Below are 20,620 nucleotides of genomic sequence, written 5' to 3'. Positions count from 1 at the left end.
GGGTCTTTTCAACTCTTGCTTTGTGTTTCCATGCAGGATGTTCTACATTGTTCAAAATGCTTAGATTAAATGGTTCATCGATCATAAGACTGACAGACTGAACCAACTGCATAACCCTACTTGTGTTATCTGTGCGGGGTAACTACAGTGGCCTATTAGTGATCTTGTATGGTAGCTGTTTGATCCATCATTAGTGAAAACATTCAACTTTCGCTGACAGAGTGGAGAGTACTTTGTTCCAGGTATACAAGACCCGAGTACCACTTTCTAGTAACCCGTCATTTCCCCACACCTGAGCAATCTTTCACTCCTCTATGATCAAGTGCATACAGGGATTTTATTCTGTAATGACTATTGGGAATCTTGTTGCATACTCACAGATTACATGAACAATATGACGCCTCAGACAAACAAACTTAAATCAAAGTAACACGAATCCCATGTATGAGACTCGATTACAACTCCATGAGAATATTTACAATGAAATTTCAGGTTTTCATCAATTTTCCAAGCATTCCATAACAAAGTATCCCATTCATGTATGCCTTGTGTTCTGGAATAATTACTTTACTTCCTTCATTTCCACCTGTTTTAATATTGTTGCGGTTCTGTAAAACTGCATGCCTCTAAGGCAATGGCACACAACATACAGTGGTTCCCAAGGCAGTTATTTCAACAGTATATGTCTTAGATAGTCCCTTCATTATGTTTAGTGGGTAAAAAGGGGAAAGATGCATTGCGTGGGACACTTGTAGTTTGGTCTTTGATATCTCTTATATCCTCACTTTAACCTTTTCCTTTCCGTTACATGAACCGTGTAAGCAAGCACGCCATGCAAGAATGAGCAACACGCTTAGAGCATCTCCAGCATGCTCACACTGCGAGCACATCCGGCCAACAGCGCACCGGTACATCGTTTTCTTGGAGTTTGCGTGCCCATTCCCCATTCAAATATGCGTGCCAATTCCCAACCGCCACCTCACCTCAGACTTCACTCTGCTCACCAAACCTCACCATGTTCACCGCAACCACTTCCTACAATCGGGAAAAAATACCCCAGCAGTAACCCACGCCAACACGCAGCTTTTATTTGTCCATTTCACTACGAGCGCCACGTGGCACTCGGTCTTCACAATGGATGCGACATGGCAATCAACACTCATTAAGGCGCTGTCACACCTTGACTATTTAGCCAGCGTATGCCGACTTATGAAAAATTTGTCTAAAACGCTGGCACACGTCGAATACGTTATGGGTAAGTTTTGTAAACGTTAAGAGCATGCTGAAAAACACTGCCATACGTCGTAATACGCTGGCTTTCATCGTTGTACTTTGCGGTTGTCCTCAAATTTTAGCATGCTTGAAAATTTACGACGTATTCCGGGGTATGACTCACACGTTCCGCTACGCTGGCCATAAGTTGTAGGCACGTTATGCGATCGTTGACACACGTCGAGGCATGTTACTCATAAGTCGAAACACGTCAAGGTAATGCTTAGCGTACCCAAAACTTATTTCTAACCTATGAGTAACGTGCTTTGAACCTATGTGTAACGTACCTCCAACGCATATTGACGTATTTGATTGACGTCTTCCGGACGACCACAGAACTTACTGAACGTGTTTCTAATTTACAGCTACCGTATAATGGCGTATTGGCAGAGTTTAAAAAAAAACAAAAAAACAATAACTTCCGATATTTCGTCATGTCCGATTGCCTCTTCAGTTTGCTCACGTCTTATTTATCGTTCCTCCTCTGTGAATATTGTCACATCGAAACTTAAAAGCAAATGTCCGAATATATTTTAAAATTCATGATAGACTTGAAAGAAAAAAGAAAACAAAAAACAAACAAACAAAAAAAACCAAAAAAAAACAACTTCACATATTTCGTCACGTGCCTTCACAGAGCCAAGGAGAAAAAAAGAAAATGTGCCTTCACGGAGAATATAAGTTTCGGGTATGCTAAACATTACCTCGACGTGTTTCGACTTATGAGTAACTTACAAGGAACTTGTGTCGACATGCGTCAACGATCGCATATCGTGCCTACAACCTATTCCCAGCGTAGCGGAACGTGTGTACCATACGGCGAGTACGTCGTAAAATTTTCAGCATGCTTGAAATTTCACGACATAAAAGACGTACCACGAAATACGACAGCGTACTTCATCGTTTTTCAGCGAGATCTTAACGTATACACAACTTACCCATACCGTATTTGACGTGTGCCAGCTTGGTTCGGCAAATTTTTCATAGGTCGGCATACGCTGGCTAAATCGTCAAGGTGTGACTGCGTGGTTGACAATTCCAATTCTCAGGCGGTTATGATTTAAATCGGCGTGTGGCAGGTTTTTAACAGGCTACGCCACGAGTTCGTCAGCGATACGTGCAGCGCGCTATGCCGAAGTTAAACTATCGTTGGGCATAGGTTGTGAACGCCGACAACAGGCTAAGCATTCATTGGTACAAGTTATCTATAAGACAACGAAACGTTCTGTGCCCGTTACTAACATGTAATGCATACGACCAACACGTTATGAATACGACCAAAACTTAAAAAAAAAAACATCAAAATTTCAGCGTACGCCAACGTTTTACATACATTTTTATACGTTGCCATTGCTAGGTAAATCGTCAAGGTGTGACAGCGCCTTTACAGACGCCACCAACTCTCAATAAGAATGTCAAGACAAGAACACCCTGCTCTACAACTGCCGTAACTGCCCCATGGTCGCCAAATCCACACCGAAACCAAAAAGGGGCATGGAGGGGACGTGGGTCGAGCTGTTCCAAGGCATAACGCGAGGCATGAACATGCGCTGCGGCTAATGAGGGGACCCGCGGGTAGTGCAAGGATTTCGCTACGATTCCATATTAGAATGAAGAGCAGCGCACGTTTGGGGCCGGAGCACCCGTCTGACGACTGCAACCGCATGCAAAGCTCGGAGCTCCGATCCGTGCCAAGGTCGGCGAGTGACTGAGCCAGTTTCTGGCTCTGAGGCCTGGCGATGCGTGGCTATGGACGCTGTGGCCCAATCAAGGAGCGGGATTTTGCCTGTGGCTCGTCTGAGATCCGGTCCACGGCCCCTCCCTTCACCCGAGCTCAAAAAAATGGCAGAACGGAGTCAGTTCTCTCTTCTCTTTTGGGTCACACTCTTTTTGGGTCAGTTGCTCTTCCAGTCAGCTTCTCTTTTGGGTCAGTTGCTCTTCCAGTCAGCATCTCTTGGGTCAGTCGCTCTTCCAGTCAGCATCTCTTGGGTCAGTCGCTCTTCCAGTCAGCATCTCTTGGGTCAGTCGCTCTTCCAGTCAGCATCTCTTGGGTCAGTCGCTTTTCCAGTCAGCGTCTCTTGGGTCAGTCGCTCTTCCCTTCCAGTCAGCGTCTCTTGGGTCAGTCGCTCTTCCAGTCAGCGTCTCTTGGGTCAGTCGCTCTTCCAGTCAGCCTCTCTTGGGTCAGTCGCTCTTCCAGTCAGCCTCTCTTGGGTCAGTCGCTCTTCCAGTCAGCGTCTCTTTTGGGTCAGGCGATCTTCCACTCAGCCTGCTCGTGGCTCGTTCAGTCAGCCTGCTCGCCTGCGCAGGTCAGTCCTGTTCGCCCTGCGAGCTGGTCACTGCTGCTGCTCGCCTTCGTGTTCGGGGCTGTCGGTGTTACTACTGAGGGAATGCAGAAGCGGACGGGATTGACAAGCAGGCAGTCAGCGAGCTGGTCGGTGCAGAGTGAAAGGTGCCGCGAGTCCTCGTAACCAAGTGGGGAGGGGGGATCGCACCCTACTGCCATAAGGTGGAGCCGCTCCATTCGAGCGATCCTCAATAGGTACAGACATTTACACTTACAGACATTGACACATAGGGACTTTTCCTGATGCATCTTCTTCTTCCATCTTTCTATCTACCTCATCTACTGTGGACGCATACGAGAACATTAATGTGGGTTCTTTTGTGGGCCGAACCGAAGGAGCTAACGTACTGACTTGCATTCACATTTTCCTCTTGCAAGATGTGGCACCACCCTACACCTCCGACCCCACATCCTAGACATAACCAGTATTCCTCCCACCTACCTCTCCATAAGTGTTCTGGGTTGCGTTGGTCTGCCGACCGTACCAGGTATTGAGAGGTCGTTTACCCTCACCTGCTTTCTTTCTCTCGAGGCTGTCTAATTTTCCTCGGGTTTGTGTGTATGTGCGTGATGGCGCCTGTCCTAGCATAATTAAGATGGTAGAAGATATAAGGGGATAACTCTGCTCTGTGTCTGCTTTTGTAAGATTGCTCGTCTTTTGCCGCATCTCATGAATTCCTTGCTTTCCCTCCCAATCACTGTGCCACATACCTTTCCTTGCTTTGGTTGTAAATAAATACCCTGTGTAGAAATGTTCCCAGCTTGTTTTTGTGTTTTCCTTCATTAATTCAGCATGGCCGGCACCTGAGCTTAGCCAGGACATGATCCCCCAAAGATTTTCTTCAGAGCCGGTTCGTAGATTGGCAGTACCACTCGGCTGCACCTGATCCGGTAAGTAATCTGGTTAACACAAGTACGTACCAAGGGCGCATTCCCCGGAAAGGAGGTCACGTGACCCTTAGGTAAACGGTTTCTTCGACGGAGGATCCGAAGTCACGTGGTCGAGTTATTGGCATTCGCGGTCGATTAGTGACCCACCGCATCACAAAGTTATTCATGTGCAATGGCCTGCAATTCTGGGGAGTCCGACGAGTAACCCGGGCAGTCCATCCTTCATGGTTCCCCCACGATGCCGGGACCATAACAATATAATCCTTTTATGGCCAATGATGGGACTTTGGATGTAACAAGTGATGAATGAATGAGTCGCAGGTTTATAACCTGTTACAAGGCTAGATCAATGAGGATCAATAATAATAAAATATGACATGAATCAAAACCACATTAAATCTTTGAAGTCTGTGCCTTACCTTGCACAAAAAAAAAACTTGTAAATTGGATCGATGCTTTCTTCCATGGAATAAAGGTACAAACATTTGTTCAATTAAGGAGTATGAACTACACTAATTAAGAATATGAAGATTTTGTAGGAGTGGTGGGGGTAGAGGGGAGAAGTGGTGTTGAGGTGAGAGGAGTTGATGTGGAGGGGGTAATTGTAGTTGAGGAGAGGGAATTGTGGTTGAGGGGAGGGGTGGCTGGGGTTGAAGGGATTGAGGGAAGGGAAGACATCTAGGTACAGGTTAGAAAGCCACATCCTTCCCATACAAGATGCATTTGATTTGCACTTTGAAGAACACTCGTGAGAATGGACACATGGTAAGCGAGCTATCTCTTTGAGACCAACATAGCTGCTGTGAGATTGGCAGCTGGAAAGACCCCAAGCTCAGTAATGATACCACCTGTAATGAGGTTCACTGGCGTTATGTCAAAAGCTGGATTCCACACATCAATACCTGCAGCGTAGAGAAGAGTAGTAAAGGTGAATAAATGGGATGGGAGACAAAATATATTGAGAAGGGATCAAATGGTGACATTTTATGGTGGAATAGATCAACTTCTACATTTTAGGCCACCATAGAGCAATTGCATTTGTGCGGAGGTAGCTGTCCAATTGTTCTACAAGTTAAATGAGAGCATGACCGCACAAATTAAACAACCGTGCTATTAACATCACCAAGGTAATGATCTTAATGAGCACCTTGTGCAGCAATCCTTTGCCCGTTTATGTGGGTGAGTTCAGCCGCCGTCCGTTCCTCAATGACCACCGATGAACCACAGGGCAATTTGGGATCCCAAGAAGAGGAAGGAGCTGCCACATAGAACGGAATCTGGTGGTAGTGTGCTGCCAGTGCCAGAGAGAAGGTCCCTAGTTTGTTTGCGACATCTCCGTTTGCCACGATCCGGTCCGCACCAACCACCACAGCTGAGGAAGACAAAGTCCACCACTTCAAAATGGTAACAAATTACCTTCTCATGTTGCTGCACACAACCAAAACCCTTCATACAACACAACAAACCCTTTGCTTCCTCACTTCGTCCCCCTGGAATTTTCCACGACGTATGACGGATTTATTAACTGGTATGTCCCTTGTTTACCTGTCCTGTTTTGTCACTGATAGTACATCAACCCTGGGAAATTAAAAGTGTGTGTGTGTGTGTGTGTGTGTGTGTGTGTGTGTGTGTGTGTGTGTGTGTGTGTGTGTGTGTGTGTGTTGTAGCAGCAACGCACTTCGCAACAATGAAAGTTCACTTCAACCACTCCCTGTGTTCAGCACATTCAAACAAACACGCTTTGTAATCTTCACTATGCTGTCCTTTGCTCACTGACCCGTGATCTTTTTCTGAGCCATGGCGAAAGCAACCGCGCTGTCGGCCAGCAACGTGCCAGGAATTCCCTCGGCTACCAGCTCGTAAGCCGTGAGCCGTGCACCTTGGTTATATGGGCGTGTCTCCGTGCAGTACACTCGCTCGAGTGTACCGGCCTCATGCAACGCCCGTACTACTCCTACAAACACCGCCACACATCGTTCTGTTGTTACCACAAGTCAATATTTAATCACCTTCACGGTTTAAACCAGAATCTCAAAAAGTTGGGTAGGTAGACCCATACCCTTGATAAAACATCAGAAAACTCATGACGAGTCATGAATGTTTGAGTGTTGAATGGGAGCAAAGCTTTAAAAGCTGAATGCAAACTAAATAATAATCTCATTATGAGAAACAATAAGATATTCAAGTATTATGCATTTAGGACCAGAAGAACGTATTGCATTCACATCATATCCATAATCACAGTTACTTCACAAACATTGACATCTTGATTTAACTTGCTCATCCAACTCAACGTTTTCCGAATGAGCATCCGCAGACCCTTTGGTGTTTTTATATATATATATATATATGGGGTCTGCACAGGAGATTGGAAAAAGAGAAGCAAAATCATTTTTGGTCAAAATTTGCAGACCTCAAGATGAGGAACCACCAGAATGGATAATTCTCCATTACCTTTATCAAAACATTATATTAGAGGTTTGGTTTGTGATAAACAACTGGCTATCAAACTTAATCCTCCATCAGAGCAACAAGAATCAGAGCATCAGAGTAAAAATCAAGGGAACAGACAAACAAGAGCAAGAAAAGGTCAGGGTTGTTGCAAGGGATGCAACAGGTGACATGTCCGTCACCTACTTTAGATAACAAACTGAACTTGTTCATCACAAAATTATTTGCCAGGTTTATCGATACTAATGTCAGAGTGTGTCCTTCCATCCATCTTTTCCATAACTCCAAAAACCATGAAACCTAGTAGCCCCAAACTTTGCATGCGTACTAAGGGAACTCCAAGGTGTTGCATCAATGAAAATTTGGTGTTTGAGTTAATTTAAACACCCCTTTTGAAGATAATTTAGGGGGTATTTGTCACGAAAAGCTAAAATAAGCCTTAAGACTATGGTGGCACACCATCTTGGTCAGCCCTCTGTCAGCTCGCAAGACTCTTAAGTCGCCATTTTATTTTTGGCCTGCTCAACAATGCCTTGACTTGGAACAGGCCACAATGATTTCTCAACGATAAAGTCCCCCCCCCCTTTCCTCACTCATATTATCGAATGCCTGATCACCATAACTCAGAATCGCTGGGTACATTGCAATGCTTACAAACACCCGGAGACGCCAGCGTTTGTGGCCTTATTTCATTTCTGCACATGCCGAAACCTCTACAATCTCTTAAACCAAGCCAAATGGCAAAATTTAAGCTCCAGAATTTAACTTAGCAGCAGTTCTGACTGCTAAAGATACAAAATAATGAATAAAAATGTGTTAATTTGTCCAACTCGGACATAGTTTGACATTTTGGGCATCTCCGGGAGGTGTTTATTATGACAGATCAGTGATTTCTAATCGCTTGCCAAGCCAGCCGTTCCTTATTAACCGTTTCGTTGGAGTGCTTAAGCCACTTGGCGAGAACTGTACAATCTTCACATTGTCACTAAATATTGTATATCGATCGACTTGAACAAAGGTCAGGGGCCACTCGCCTACCTTTGGCCCCGCTTTGTTATGCGGTGCATCAGACAGTGGCTGGCTCACTGAAAATGTGCAATTTTATTTTATACCACGTTTCCCCTTTTGTATGATCTTCTTTCATTATACGACCCATTACTTCGGTATAAATAACGACATAAAAAAATTAAATGTTTCGTTTTTAAAAGTTTCTTCAATCGTTTCCTTGGAGTACTTGGATAGGCCAATTGGCGCACGCTTTTTAAGCTTCAATGGCGATGTCACAGTTCACTACCGGAGTTCGGTACGCATGCTCACTCTGTCTAGCCTGGGTTTGAATCCCGACCTAGCTATAAACTGTCATCCCGGCGTTTCACAGGCAGAGCGATTCAGCAATGTGTGTGCCGTCTCTCGGATGGACGTTAAACTGGGCGTCACATCTGCCGGAATCTCTCTAGCGCAATATTCCTGTCAACGAAGCGATAGGTTGGATTTGCTGTTGATAAAATAATTCACCAAGGACTGTGCACTTACATGCATTTATTGGTGAGTACGTACTGTGAAATCTCAACCAGATGATCATTGAAAATTATTTACAACTGATGGGCCAGTGTGTCAAATACTGGCACAATGGGCCCACGCATGTCAATATTAGTGCAGGTCAACATTTTGGCAAATTATTTGCTCATTTGAAAAATGTTCGTTTATTATGCCAACTGGATTTTCGTAAACTTTCCTCGAATAATGAAAACTTGTACCTCCTTTAACTAGAGAGTTAATAACACCTTACCCCACACAGTCTTAAGAAAAAGGACATCGGAAGAGTCTTTTCAACTCATGTTTTGCGTTTCTGTGCACGATCTATATTTCTGAGCACGAGCCACCATTTTTGGCTGAATATCGAAGCTCCACCCTGCCCCCCTCTCGACAAGAGCATGCAGTAAGTTTGATTGGTCAAGATGGTGTATAATAATGCCAAAGTACTGATAACTGAAGGTCTTTGGAAGTGTAAACTACACCGAAGTTGATGGTGCACAATCACAAATCCCCATGCTTCCCACCTTAAGAAAAGTTGAAAGATGGCAAAAGGTTCCACCAGGAATAACCAAATATCAAATTGAGTTGAAAAAAAAAATCTTTTTTGATCCATGACCCTCTGTGGCATGAACTGGGGGTCAAATCCAAAATGTAGTTACATATTTCATGTGTCCTCCAATATTGATTGAAAATAGAAAGTTTCATTTTTCAAAGTTTTAAAATGTGCTCTTAATTGCATTTTTTGGTATTTGACCTTTTGACCACACCCCAGGGAGCAGTTCCAAAATGATACAGCTCTCGCACCTTTTCTTGCCATGTGGTGATCATAGCTACCAAGTTTGGTGAATTTATGCACAACCATTTAGGAGGAGATAGTGAGACAGGACAGACGGACAGGATTCCAATATCCCTACCCCCACCCATTTATTCTAAAAAGTGTGGGGATAACGATGCGATTTGTGTTCTACGGTGTTGAAATGTATAATTCAATTTAAATAAAATTAAAGTTTTAAAGGCTGTAGAAAACTGTGGTCACAACCTGCGACAAAATCCAGTAACGGCCCATTGGGAAACGCACATTGAAAGCATTCTTTAAAGATGAACAGCGCAATTAGGAAACACATTGAATGCGCTATTAAAATATAAAATATAAAATACAAAATACTCAACACCTCTCATCCATGTCAGCCTCCGCTACGGTAATATTAGAATGAGCTCATTTGTTACATGGTCACGGATGGTTTAATCCCAATATCGGGCGCTTCAAAAATTCCGTAACACTATTTATTTAGGGAGGCGCATACTATGTGTGCTGACGGGCTTGATTAAACCTTACTAATCATTTTATTCAACATCGATTAGATATTTTGGGGTTCCTCATCATGAGTAACACTCGACCCAAACAAAGCCGATGCAAATCTGATGCAACAAAACTGGGAAGTGTATAATCAGCAGAGGTCTACAGGCCTGATGTCTTCGGCCGACCAGAAAAACCAAGATTGTGGTCGTATTATTTTGTCTGGGTGCCATGGTGGGTGGAAATCAAGCAACAAATGTGGGCGGTCAGGGTCAGGCAGCTGTCTGACCAATGGGTGCACATTTCAAAAATTGACCCCCAATAAGAACCACAACAGCAACAACCACCACCACACGGAACTCTTGGAGACCTGCAACAAACTAAAACATTTGTTTGGAAGTCTCCCGCCATTGATTCCCCCTCTTTTATACCACCTTAAATTAGTGAATTGCGCCTGTTGTTTGTGTCCTTCATGACATCCCTAAAACAGTAAATTTCCTGTTTGGATGATTAATTATCAATCTTGTTTGACAGCCAGACTGGCAGACAGACAGACTGAAGCAATTGCTTTACTCCTCTGTTTTTGCCATTTTGGCAAATTACTGCTAACTGCAGGTTTGTGTTTCGATCCATGTTCCAAATTTTTCAAAATATAAAATTTAATTGGAATAAAGTACTTCCTCAACCATACACTGATGTGGAATGCTGTGCAAGCTTACCAAGTGCCGTGCCATAGCCGCACGTTGCCAGTGCCCCCGTGTTGCAGTGTGTCAGAATGACAACTTTCTGATCTCTGGCACGTGCGATGATGTGCCGTGCACCGTGCTGTCCGATGTTGCGGTTTACCTGGATGTCCCTTTCAGGAATTCCTTCAATTTTGGTGACCAACCTAAGGGAATCAGCACTCACATTGTAAGGACGTCAAAACTGTGTGCACACGAAACCCTCAACTTTAAATGTTGTGAATTGCCAGTCGTGCTTCAGTGACTCGGTCATGGGATCGCTTTATCGAGACACTTTGGGGTCTGCATGGTAAAGGTGAAGAGTTTTGAGACTGCTCATACAGCTAATAAAGAGTACATGTTAATCTTGAAAATGAACAGATTGTTCATCATGCAAATAAGACTTGTATACACACACACACACACACCTGAGGAAGGAAGCAGGTCAGCTGCAACAGTTCAAGAAAGGAAAAAGAAGCCCAAAACTAAAAACAAAAGAATCCAAAGAATAAAAAACAACTACAAAATCAAAGACAAAGACTTCGAGTGCTTGGGTACTGAAAACAAACTCAAAATAGAAATGATAGCGAGGAAGAATAGAATAAATAAATAAAAACTATGAGGAAGCAAACAACAGGAGAAAACAAAACCACATGCTTGAGAGTAACCCGAAGAGCTTCTACCGCAAATTAAGGAAACAAAAGCAGAAGGTATCAACTCCCCCTGAAAAAGAAAAGCTAGAAAAATTCTGGAAAGGAATTTTTGAGGATCGAAAGGAACATAACAAGGAAGCCGAATGGATCCCAGACTTGGAAAAGAAGAGGCACTATCTCGGGGAAATGCCCCCAGTGATTATTGATGAAGCAAAAATTTGAAAACAACTTCAAACAATGCCAAACTTTAAAAGCCCAGGCCCAGATGGAATTCCAAACTTCTGCCTAAAACAACTTGATGCTCTCCACAATCACTACGCCAGGACATTCAACGAACTGATCCAAGAGGAAAAAGCAGTGTGGATGAGTGGCTCATAGAAGGAAACACATTTCTCATCCCAAAATCTGAAGAAACCCAACTTCCTCACAAATAGTGGCCAAGAACATGCCTACCAACAACATAAAAAACTTTGAACAGGAATCATTATCTAAATGATGTACCATCACCTAACACAACAAGGAGATTTGGAGGCAGAACAAAAGGGATGTAAGAGAGGTTGTTATGGAACAATTGACCACCTACTACTGAACAAGGCCACACTTGAAGATTGCAAAATGCAAAGAACCAAATTGTCCATCGCCTGGAAAGGCTATAGGAAAGCTTTCACAATGACCCACATTCATGGGTGATAAAATGCTTGTAAGTTTTAAAAACGAAAATACAAAATAATCAAACAGAATGAGCAGAAATGGAGCTCTGGAATACTACATTGATATTACAGCACTCAGAAGGAAATATCAAAATAATAAATGTGAAGATATGGCATGGAATCTTCCAGGGAGACAGTCTTTCCCCCACTCTTGTTTAGCCTGGCTCTAGGCCCACTAAGTAAACTCATTAACAAACAAGGACACGGATCCATTCCATCCATTGGGACCATATTCTGCACAGAGCGTTGATGGTGCCTAAGCAGTCTCCTTGGCTATTGGGCACAATCCTGGACGGGTCGTCACTCCGCCGCAGATTACCAGCATGCTGACACTCATTTTGCCGACCTTGGAAGGATGACAGGCAGAGTCAACCCCCACCTGGTATTAATTCAACAGCCAAATGGGATTTGAACTCATGATCCTAGGATCGCAAGACCACCACCCTAACCATTACGCCAACACCAGGCATGTGAGGACACGGATACACCCAAACAACCAATGGAAGAAAATCCAAGAACCAGGAGAGGTGACATGGTCACGGATTGTGTCTGCGCGCCCTACTATTGTGTCTGCGCGCCCTACTGCGAAGAACATCACGGCACGTGCCCACGCCCTACTACACACCTACTATGCATGGATGATTTAAAGCCCTTCGCACCGAATGACGAAAAATTGACAAAACAGCGAAAACTAGTAAAACAGTTCTCTGAGGACATTCAACTGGAATTTGGACTAGATAAGTGTGCCAAGTGGACTTTTCTACAAGGTAAACCAACAAAAAAAGATAACATAAAAATTAAACTTGGAACAACACAGCAGTTAGAAAACAAAGCATCATACAAATACCTCAGAGTAGAAAAGGGCCATCAAATATGTCATAAACAAATGCGCAAAACAATCGCCAAAGAATACTTATGTAGAATGAAGCATATCCAGAAAGAAAAAAAAAAATGTATCTCTCCCCAGGTCATAAACCAACTCACAGTACCAGTGCTCCAATGCAGCTGTGGAATAATAAACTGGCCACAATCAGAAATCAATTAGTTTGACATCGAAACAAGAAAACTCCAAACCGTCCACAAAATGTTCTATAAAAACCAGTGCATCCCGAGAATGCACCTGCTGAGACAAGAGGGAGGGAGCGGCCTGATGGAACTCAACCAGGTGTACAGAGTGACGAGTGGAGGACCAGCTGAGTACGTGACATGCTCAACAGACTATCGGATTCAATTTGAAAACAAACATGAACAAAACAAACCTGAAAAAGTATCCCTAATTCACCTTGCAAGAAATTTTCAAAAACTGGTGTGAATAGCAGATAGCGCACAGGAAAATGAAGAGGCACCAAATACAGCCCCAACCAATAATTGCAAAAAATAAAAAAAATAAATATATAAAAAGAAATAACAAATATACACCAACAACTGGGAGAAGGACAAAAGAGCAGGAAAACACAAAAAAACAATTTGACCGAGTTGGGATCGACAAAGAAGGATCATTGGAATGGCTAAGAAGAGGTCAGCTCAACTGGGACGGAAAACGAATAATAATAATAATAATAATGAATACCCAAGATCAAGGACACTACATCAGTGGATTTTAAAAGATGGCAGGACAGAGCCAGACGGACAAGTGTCGGTTCTGCAAAATAGAAACAAAAAGTACTAATCACCTGCTTTCAGGATGCAAAAAACCATTATCAGAACAACTTTACACACAACGGCACAACAAAGTATGCAAAGGGATTCTTTGGCATATCTGAAAAACATTCAACATCCCATTTGCAGAAAACTCATGGAATCATGAACCAAGGGAAATCATTGAAAATAAGGACGTCATGCTCACGTACGACCTGATGATACCATCGAGCATGAACATAGAAAACAAAGCCTTGCAAACGGCCTTCATTCTCAGGAACAAAAAGGAAAAGACAGCATTGCTGATTGAGACATCAGTACCCAGTGATTTTGGCTTAAATAATGCAGAAATCAAGAAAATGACCAAATACCAGGACCTCACAAATGAGATAAAGAGATCTTGGAAGATGAGGGGTGGTGAAATTACACAAGTGATAATTGGAGCAACAGGAATACTAAAGAAGAGTCTCACTGAGATTTTGAAAACCATCCCTGGAAATATTACCACAAACAAACTACAATTGGAGGAGGTCCAGGGTTCGGTGATGATCCTGAAAAGAGCACGGAACAAAACTCTGAGAACAACAAAGTTCAACAGCTTGGTCCATGAACTGTGATACCTTACTGAAGCAGAGGTGGATACTTTGAGTCCTGGGAGAACTTCGTTCCACCTCCTTAAACCTGCAAATGGAGATAACAACCAACGACACACACACACACACACACACACACACACACACACACACACACACACACACACACACACACACACACACACACACACACACACACACACACACACACACACACACACACACACACACACACACACACACACTCACCAATCTCTAACTCCCGTGGCTGTTGATCCCTCTTTCCTGATCATCTCCCTGAACACCACCTCCAGTTCCTGCGCTTCGCGTGCCATGTTTACTGCAGTTGGGCGTGCAGACACGAGACATTGCAGCTTTTCATGGACAAATTCAGCAACTTCTTCTGTAGTGGAAAAGTCTTTGTGCACCAACTCAACAGCAAGGCTGAGGCAGCCAACTGCCGCGATGGCCGGGGCACCACGCACCTGCAGCATCCACAAGTAAGCACACGGTGATATGATACACATACATGAATGCGCACATGTGTACACAGCACGTTTTCACTAAGCACCAGATGAACAGAAGAGGTGCAAAAGAGGTGGGTGAACTGTAGCATAGATGAGAAAGAGACCATCCTCTATTGCCAAGCGTATTTCACACATGACGCATGGGGGATGGAAAAGGAAAATGTTTTAAAGGATCAACTGAAAACTTCAAAATATACACAAATATCAACTTGGAAGCAACTCATGACAGGCTCATCAGGGTTGGACACATTGGTCAGCATCACACACCGTTGTCAGGGTTTCAAAATGTTGGTGGCTGTCCTGGATGCAGTGTTGTGAGAACAGCAAAACCACAAGATGGTTCTCAGAAAGTGATACCAGTAAAAAGGAAGAAATACTTTGGTCCCTTGGAGGACTCCAGTCCACCTAACACCCGCTAAAGGAGATAGAACCGATGGGTTTTTTTTTAGTTTTTGACTCATTCTGGGATCCGAACAGCACTACCTTCTTCATAGCAATTTCAAATCACCTTGAGGGCAATGAAGACCAGAGCAGGCAGCTGTGGAGGGGAGCAGGGGGAGACAGACTATGCCCTCCATGAAAATCATAAACGAGTCAGGTGGGTTTAATTTCACCCACAATATAGGTTTCAGGTTTCCTTGTTGCCCCGACAAATAATGATACTTCTGCCCTGACGTATTGTCATGTCGAGGTCAATGAACACCGACGCTGGACGGAGTCGAACTGGCTTTTTACTCCCTCAGACGATGTCCGCAATGAATTCGGAACAACGTGCGCGCAGATCGTGTAGAGAAACAAAGAACCGTAGCTCTTGTAAAACAAACGGGTTTATTCCTGAACGGAATAACAGGGGAATATCTACTTGGCGAAAGGAATACAATGGCAGGTTGGGAGGGAAGGAAGGGAATGCAAATGATAAATAATTAATTATATACGGAGAGGTAAAAATGAATCCAAAGAAAGTAAGGCGCCTCACTTCGGACTCGATCACAGACGAGAAAGGGACAAAACCAGGGGGTTCTGCTCTGGTGGTAGCGGGTGGAAGGATGGTCGCAGAGCAGCCACGAGCATGCGATGAGGAGGGATGAAGTCGATGATGGGCAGGTTGACCAACAGGCAGCAAGCAGGCAGATGAACAAGCACAGGGCGAAGGCGGGCAAACTGGATGACCTCCTTTACTGTTTTGCTCAGAGTCCTCCTCTCCACACTCTTTTTTTTCCTCAGACATGTTCTCCACTGAAAACGAACCATTTTGACACCGCCTACCACCGGATTAGCTGCTCCCTCTTCTCCCTGGGCAACGCTCCGCCCCCCCCTCTCGGAGATCCAAGCTGTGCCCCTCTCTCTTGTAAAGTATCCCGGCGCCCCCAGTAGAGCTTTACATGGGGATAATACGGCACAATTTCCTTAACTATAATCCCTAATTAATTATTACCATGCACCACCCCCTGCATGGTGCTCATTCAAACAAGATGATCCTTAAGCTGACGTGTCCCTACTTACTACATTGAGATTAGCTAACTACTCGTACATGGACCATGCTACTCTATACATTACTATCTGCTCTATGGTATTATCTAACCCTCCCCACAAACGTAACAGTATATTTGTATACACGCAATATGAAATATCCATATTACAATGCAGTACAAAAGTAAAGTGTATACATTGTGTCATTGCTAGCAGTGTTATCTTTATGCTATTCTACTTGCAAAGTGATTCCATTGGCTAATGCCGTGACATCGCCAGAAGGGAATGACAAGAATGAGTGGTTTCAACTTTAATTGGTTACTTGTGTCGTTGTGTTGTTGATTTGATTTCGATTTACCATCGTCTTTACAAAGGGTTGGAGCTGCTGAAGCACTTTCTTGGCAAGGGTTATCTTGGGTGGTTTGCCATTGCCTTCTCGGCATCGATCGTTCATGCTCCAACCTTATACCGAGCATCAAGCAGGTAATATCCAATGCACAATGATATTAAACAAAAATAATGCCTCGTTAAAGATGAGTAACTGAATACAACAAATCATGGAATCGTGTTGGTGAAGGCGCATGCGATATTAAAAGGAGATTACGTCTGACCCCTTAAACCTGTTCATAAGGTCTGGTGTTGGCTTAATGGTTCAAGTGCTTGGCTTAAGACCCTGGGGTATTGAGTTCAAGCCCTTGTTATCCGATGAATTAACACCAGGTGGGATTGACTCAGCCTGTCATCCTACTGAGGTCAGCAAAATGAGTACTAGCGTGCTGGTAACAAGGGGCATTGCATCAGCGGCACAGCCATGCCCCCAGAAAATGATACAGCCAAGCAGCCATTGTCTGCATATGAATAAATAAATCCTGTTCATACATGTAAAGTACACGAATAAAAAGAAATCCTCAATGACTGTAATTAAGTTTTGTTTGGAGTAAAACTTTATACAAAGCACACCTGTATGACAAAAAGCCCCTCGAGCTCGTCCACAGGTGAAACGAAAGTCACGTGAGCGCTCACGCGACCTTGTATTCAAACTGTGGCACTCGAAGGACCGTGGGGAAAGGTAACCGACGTTTTTCTCTCGGGTAATTGGTTCAACAGCGTAAATGTGTGTAAAATCTGGAGGTAAGGGAACGTTATGTCTGTCTGTGTCTCGTTTGTTATGACACAGCACGGCTTGGTATTTACAGAGAGTGTGATAACTCGCGAACACTTTCAATTATCTTCATCAATCTTTACCAGATAATTTTGAAGGACAAAAGTGAGGATGTCAATGTGTTTTTGACGATATATGTTGAAAGTCAAGGAGACAGTGACGTCATTTGCATGATTTTCGTCATTCTGTCAGGCTACCCAGCCTGGTGTTGGCGTAGTGGTTCGGGTGTCTGGCTTGGGATCCTGAGGTCCTGAGTTTGAGCCCCGTTGGCTGCTGAATTAACACCAGGGGGTTGACTCAGCCTGTCATCCTTCCGAGGTCGGCGAAATGAGTACCAGTGTCCTGGTCCTGGTGTATGCCCCGGTTTGAATAGGTGTACCATATCCCTGTGTGTCGTAAGAGGCGACCAGGGTTGGCGTCAGGAAGGGCATCCGGCCATAAAACATTGCCTCAAGAAAAAGCTAACCCCTACTCAGCAGGGAAAAATGGCTGTAAAAATGGCTGCTGTCAGGCTACCCGCCGCTTGACGCCTTCTTGTTTGGGTGTTTGCCGGTAGATGTCACTGTGGGCAAGGTTTCGCTTTGTCGTCATATCCCTGACGGATTTGGCCATGTGTTTGACCGTGTGTTTGACCGCTTCATGAATAAACTTGGTTTGCGCTGCCAGTGACCTCGTCGGTGTTCCCCGCTGATCCTCCTTCCCATTGGTGAGATATCTACACATGAGAAGAGAGACCGTGTGCAGGGTCATCATACAAACACTTTCGCAGGTACCGGTAGTGACATCACCCCTTCGTGGTAAAATAACGTGGTTTCCAATGTCACTGCTCAACACGTTTTCACTGTCGTGTGCAAACAAAATCAAAACAGGGTGTGTTCCGTTAGCAAGCAGCTTGCCATGCCAACCGTTCCGTATTAACCGCTTTGCAAGCCGCTTGCCTTATGATCTGACGAGTGATGAAGAGATGTGCTTTGCTCGGTGAGCAAAAATGGTAGTCGGATTCAAAACGACACAACAACCAGTGAAATGTTCAGAGGCTGTTATTAGAACCCCTGTCGTTAGAACCCCTGTCGTTAGAACCCCTGTCGTTAGAACCCCTGTCGTTAGAACCCCTGTCGTTAGAACCCCTGTCGTTAGAACCCCTGTCGTTAGAACCCCAGTCGTTAGAACCCCAGTCGTTAGAACCCCTGTCAATAGAACCCCTGTCAATAGAACCCCTGTCATTAGAACACCTGTCATTAGAACACCTGTCATTAGAACCCCAGTCATTAGAACCCCAGTCATTAGAACACCTGTCATTAGAACACCTGTCATTAGAACACCAGTCATTAGAACCCCTGTCATTAGAACCCCTGTCATTAGAACACCTGTCATTAGAACACCTGTCATTAGAACACCTGTCATTAGAACACCAGTCATTAGAACACCTGTCATTAGAACCCCTGTCATTAGAACCCCTGTCATTAGAACACCTGTCATTAGAACACCTGTCATTAGAACACCTGTCATTAGAATTTCTGTCATTAGAACTCCTGTCATTAGAACCCCTGTCATTAGAACCCCTGTCATTAGAACCCCTGTCATTAGAACCCCTGTCGTTAGAACCCCTGTCATTAGAACCCCTGTCATTAGAACCCCTGTCATTAGAACCCCTGTCATTAGAACCCCTGTCGTTAGAACCCCTGTCATTAGAACTCCTGTCATTAGAACCCCTGTCATTAGAACCCCTGTCATTAGAACCCCTGTCATTAGAACCCCTGTCGTTAGAACCCCTGTCGTTAAAACCCGTCATTAGAACCCCTGTTATAAGAACCCCTGTCATTAGAACACCAGTCATTAGAACACCTGTCATTATAACCCCAGTCATTATAACCCCTGTCATTAGAACCCCCGTTTTTAGAACCCCTGTCGTTAAAACTCCTGTTATTAGAACCCCTGTTATAAGAACGCCTGTCATTAGAACCCCTGTCATTAGAACCCCTGTCATTAGAACCCCTGTCATTAGAACTCCAGTCATTATAACCCCAGTCATTAGAACCCCTGTTATTAGAACCCCTGTCATTAGAACCCCTGTTATTAAAACCCCTGACATTAGGACCCCTGTTATTAGAATTCCTGTCATTAGAACCCCTGTCGTTAAAACTCCTGTCATTAGAACCCCTGTCATTAGAACGCGAATTTAATTCACACTTTTATTGGCATTTCTACTTTTCATCCTCATGATTTAAATGTACAACTAATCAAAAGCCCCTGCAGTCCACTCTCCACGCGCTCCACACGCACCCCCGCACCCCACACTCCACCCCCTCCGTGCCGGCTTGAGCGCTTCCAATCAAGGGAGCCGCTTGCTCACGGAACACGCCCCTGCACTCAGGTGACCACAACGCACTGCACAACGAACGCACTCCGAACGAGCCCAAAACAACACACAAACCGACTGAGCACCTTCATGTCCCGGATGGCGTGCCATGCGTCCCGTACCCCTCCGAGCGTCTCGTACTGCGCACTCTGCGGGAGCAGAAGCTGGTTCAGGATGGAGAGCTCTCCCCGGCGGTAATGGATCGCTTCCAGGACCATGGCGTGCTACAGAGTGAGGAGGACCAGGTAAAAACTAAGAGGAGTAGATCAATGGCGTGAGGCCGGAGTTGGCACGTGGAGGGGAAGAGTTAAGGGGCGGGGAGAGGGAGGAGTTAAGGGGCGGGAAGGGGGAGGAGTTAAGGGGCGGGGAGGGGAGGAGTTAAGGGGCGGGGAGGGGAGGAGTTAAGGGGCAGGGAGAGGGAGGAGTTAAGGGGCGGGGAGAGGGAGGAGTTAAGGGGCGGGGAGAGGGAGGAGTTAAGGGGCGGGAAGGGGGAGGAGTTAAGGGGCGGGGAGAGGGAGGAGTTAAGGAGCGGAGAGGAGTTAAGGGGCAGAGTTATGGTGTTGGTGTGTTTGTTTTTGTTTGTTTGCTCCTCCCATCCAAGAGGAGACATTTCGCCACGGGAGCGGATTGCGGGAGAAGCGGTGGTACGAGTTAATAAAGGGGTAAATCGATGTGGGGTGGAATGAGGGAGAGAATAAAAGCGAATGAATAAAGGAATGACGAGAAGAAAGAGTTCCATGTGAATTCCCCAAAGTTACGTTGTGAATTCAGGATTGTTTGTTCGCTTTCACCACTCCATTCGGAGCTGTGGAGGAATTTGCACTCCATATCGAGCAAAACACTCACTGGTTTACATCTCAGAGAAGCGAACATCCTCACAGGGACGTCCCGTCCCATGTTTACCTGACAGACAACTGGCAGATCCCACCTGTCGCTTTGGTGACGGACCAATTGATCGTCCTGTTTGCCAAATTTACCCGTGCAGAGCGTGATTT

At 44.7% G+C, this 20,620-nt stretch overlaps 2 protein-coding genes across 3 annotated transcripts in view; one reads left to right on the top strand and one right to left on the bottom strand.

Annotated features, from left to right (window-relative positions):
* Positions 1-318: 318 nt before the first annotated feature.
* Positions 319-19,937, bottom strand: MRI1 (methylthioribose-1-phosphate isomerase 1). 2 transcript variants are annotated; one of them, XM_085882288.1, is made up of 6 exons: positions 19,712-19,937; positions 14,357-14,592; positions 10,511-10,680; positions 6,285-6,461; positions 5,655-5,879; positions 319-5,409 (listed from the first exon to the last, which is right to left on the bottom strand). In XM_085882288.1, exons 1-6 carry the CDS (start codon positions 19,841-19,843, stop codon positions 5,282-5,284), a joined length of 1,068 nt encoding a protein of 355 aa, XP_085738414.1. In that variant the 5' UTR covers positions 19,844-19,937; the 3' UTR covers positions 319-5,281. The 2 variants fall into 2 exon arrangements, with proteins under 2 accessions (XP_085738414.1, XP_085738413.1); XM_085882287.1 differs by lacking the exon at positions 19,712-19,937 and adding an exon at positions 15,611-15,877.
* The window catches only part of SERPINC1 (serpin family C member 1), a 46,547-nt gene continuing 45,642 nt past the window's right edge, over positions 19,716-20,620 (top strand). The window contains exon 1 of the mRNA XM_085882280.1: positions 19,716-19,870. Within this exon, the coding sequence (XP_085738406.1) occupies positions 19,823-19,870 (48 nt within the window). The 5' untranslated portion in view covers positions 19,716-19,822. The remainder of the gene's footprint in view (positions 19,871-20,620) is intronic.

This window comes from Eptatretus burgeri, chromosome 5, assembly GCF_056783735.1.
Source record: "Eptatretus burgeri isolate ZD-2024b chromosome 5, Ebu_testis_v1, whole genome shotgun sequence".
Taxonomy (NCBI): Eukaryota; Metazoa; Chordata; class Myxini; order Myxiniformes; family Myxinidae; genus Eptatretus; species Eptatretus burgeri.
The sequence above is the reverse complement of the archived record's forward strand: the minus strand, read 5'-3'. Positions and strand labels throughout refer to the sequence as shown.

What these genes read in the sequence shown, in the direction of transcription:
- MRI1 (XM_085882287.1), bottom strand. Translation starts at nt 15,862, where the DNA reads ATGTCTGAGGAAAAAAAAGAGTGTGGAGAGGAGGACTCTGAGCAAAAC. An exon ending in CGTCTGTGATCGAGTCCGAA is followed by an intron (nt 14,593 to 15,610) that starts GTGAGGCGCCTT and finishes TGGATGCTGCAG; the next exon opens with GTGCGTGGTGCCCCGGCCAT. An exon ending in GCCACGGGAGTTAGAGATTG is followed by an intron (nt 10,681 to 14,356) that starts GTGAGTGTGTGT and finishes TGATTCCCTTAG; the next exon opens with GTTGGTCACCAAAATTGAAG.